General features: G+C 55.2%; 1 protein-coding gene across 1 annotated transcript in view; it reads right to left on the bottom strand.

Moving 5' to 3' along the window:
- Nucleotides 1–955, bottom strand: part of GAPDHS (glyceraldehyde-3-phosphate dehydrogenase, spermatogenic) — a 12,125-nt gene extending 11,170 nt beyond the window's left edge. Inside the window, exon 1 of the mRNA XM_023524230.1 lies at nucleotides 657–955. Within this exon, the coding sequence (XP_023379998.1) occupies nucleotides 657–919 (263 nt within the window). The 5' untranslated portion in view covers nucleotides 920–955. The remainder of the gene's footprint in view (nucleotides 1–656) is intronic.
- Between the last annotated feature and the right edge of the window lie 1,219 nt (nucleotides 956–2,174).

The following is a 2,174-nucleotide window of genomic DNA, read 5'->3' as shown; positions in this document are numbered from 1 at the left end:
TCTGGGGACCCTGGAGCCAGGCCTAAGTCTCGCTTCACTCCGGCCACGCCCGCCCCACGAGGGGCGGAGCTTCCCGGCTGCCGGGGTCTGCAGTCCGTGAGGATGGCACCAGGGAATGGGAGTTGCCCTTACCGAAGACCTGGGTTCGATCTGAGTTTGTCGGGTTAAATATGTGTGTGTACCTCTGGCTGGGTGAGGTAGGGCTGCCTAGTGCCTGCGAGCAAGCGCTCCGAATACTAACTCTACTATTTTGGTGTGAGAGACCTAGGAAAGGGGTTTGCGCTCTATGAAATGGGGACAATAAACCCCTGGCCTCACCAGGTGGTTGTGAGGTTTCAGTGAGCGCACGGCTCTGGCAGGTTGCTAGTGTCCTTGCTTTGTGTAATACGGAGGCGGCGGTGGGGGTGTGGGGAGGCGGCAAAGCCCGCCAACCCCCAAACGGCCCTTCCGCGCTGATCGACAGGACCGTCAATTTTATGTGAAACCCGTCTCGTCGAGTTCCTCAACCACCAGCGGCTGTCCTCAGAGACAGCGTAAATCCAGCTCCTGCTTCTCCCCTTCCACCTCGTGCGAGTGGCGCACCCTCAGGGCGGGGGTTCTCGTCCCCTCCACCGTCGCCACAGAAACCACTTTGCCAGCAAACTCGAGGGGCTGACGGGGCTGGGGTTAGAGGGAGGGAGGGAGGGAAGCGGCTCCGGATGGAAGAGCCGCGCCCGCCAGCGGCAGCCCTTCCCTTGCCTCCTGTCCCATCCCTTGCGGGGACGCTCTCGGAAGGGGGCTCTGACCCGGCGATCCCTGCTCCTCGACTGCCCTCACTTGCCCTCCCCGGGGGCGTTTCGGCGTTTTCCTCACCCGGGCATGGCTGTCGCAGCAGCTGGACAACGGTGACATTGGTGAGGACGATGTCGCGTTTCGACATGCTTCCTAAAGTTTCATGGCCTAGCTGCACCAGGACCCACCGCGATGTTACTGCGAGGTGGGGCACAGGCAACCTGCCGGGACGATACAGTGCCCAGTGATGTCACAGTGCTCAGTGATGTCACAGAGGTGGTGGCATGAAGGCCCAGTCCCATTCGTGACGTGTGCTCTTTGCATGCTGAGCACTACTGTCCCAAGGCCACCGCTGGCGTCTAGAATGGCATCCAGTTTTTTATACTGGCCCTCAAAGCCCTTTTCTCTCTCCTCTCTCTCCTTTGGCACACTGGCTCGCTGCTGTTCCTTGACACCCCCCTCCCCCATGGTTACCCTTGCTGTTCCCTTACGCCTGGAAGCCCTGCCCCGTCCATCCCTTGGCTGGTTGCCTCTTGGTTTCCCTCAGGTGCCACCCTTTAAGAGAGGCCCTCCTGATTCCCCATCTGCAGTTCTCCCCTTTCTCAGCCATGATCTGCCATCACACTCCGCTCCCTGCAACATACCCACTTTCCAAGAGGCTTTGTCTGACTTCCTGGCTTAGATGTTCCATTGTGCAAAACTGCCTCAGGGTTACACTCTATTATTTTTATTTTCTTCACAGCATATGTCTCTCTCTAAAAAATCATCTTGTTTATTCATTTGTTTTCTTACCAATTGTTCTACCCACTAGCCCAAGCTCTGGGAGGGCAGAGTGCTTGTTTACCTCATCAATTTTATATTCTGTTGACTAAAAGAATGTTTAGGGTGCCCACTCAATAAATAATACCAGAATGAATAAATAAATGTAACCTCCAGGTTTCTTTGATCCCCAGTCTTAAAGCAACCTCCAAGCCATATCCTCACAGCACCCCAATTCTTTTCCTTGTGGCTTTTCTTGTAGTTTGTCATGATCCAGATATTGATATGCTGTTCACTGTCTCCCCCATAGGGCATGTGTTCTTGTCTATTTTGTTCACCACTGGGCCTCCAACAGCTAGAACTGTGCCTGGCACAAAGCAGGGTTCCATAAACATTTGGCGAAGAACAAAGGACAGATGGCTCCCTTCCTCTCAAGCACTGGGGTGGGGGCTTGCACAACTGTGACTCACAGGCAGGCACCTTCACCTGCAGAGCCAGTTGACACAGCTCTGATCAAGATTTAGGGGTGTGCGGGTTTGGGCCAGGAAGGAGTCACCATCCCATAGAGAGGTGTGGAGGCAAGAAGGGGCAGAATGACATAACCTCTTCCTTCCCCAAACCTCTGTGGGAACTCAGTTTGCTAA

The sequence above is a fragment of the Pteropus vampyrus genome, unplaced genomic scaffold (genome assembly GCF_000151845.1).
Source record: "Pteropus vampyrus isolate Shadow unplaced genomic scaffold, Pvam_2.0 Scaffold452, whole genome shotgun sequence".
Taxonomy (NCBI): Eukaryota; Metazoa; Chordata; class Mammalia; order Chiroptera; family Pteropodidae; genus Pteropus; species Pteropus vampyrus.
The sequence above is the reverse complement of the archived record's forward strand: the minus strand, read 5'-3'. Positions and strand labels throughout refer to the sequence as shown.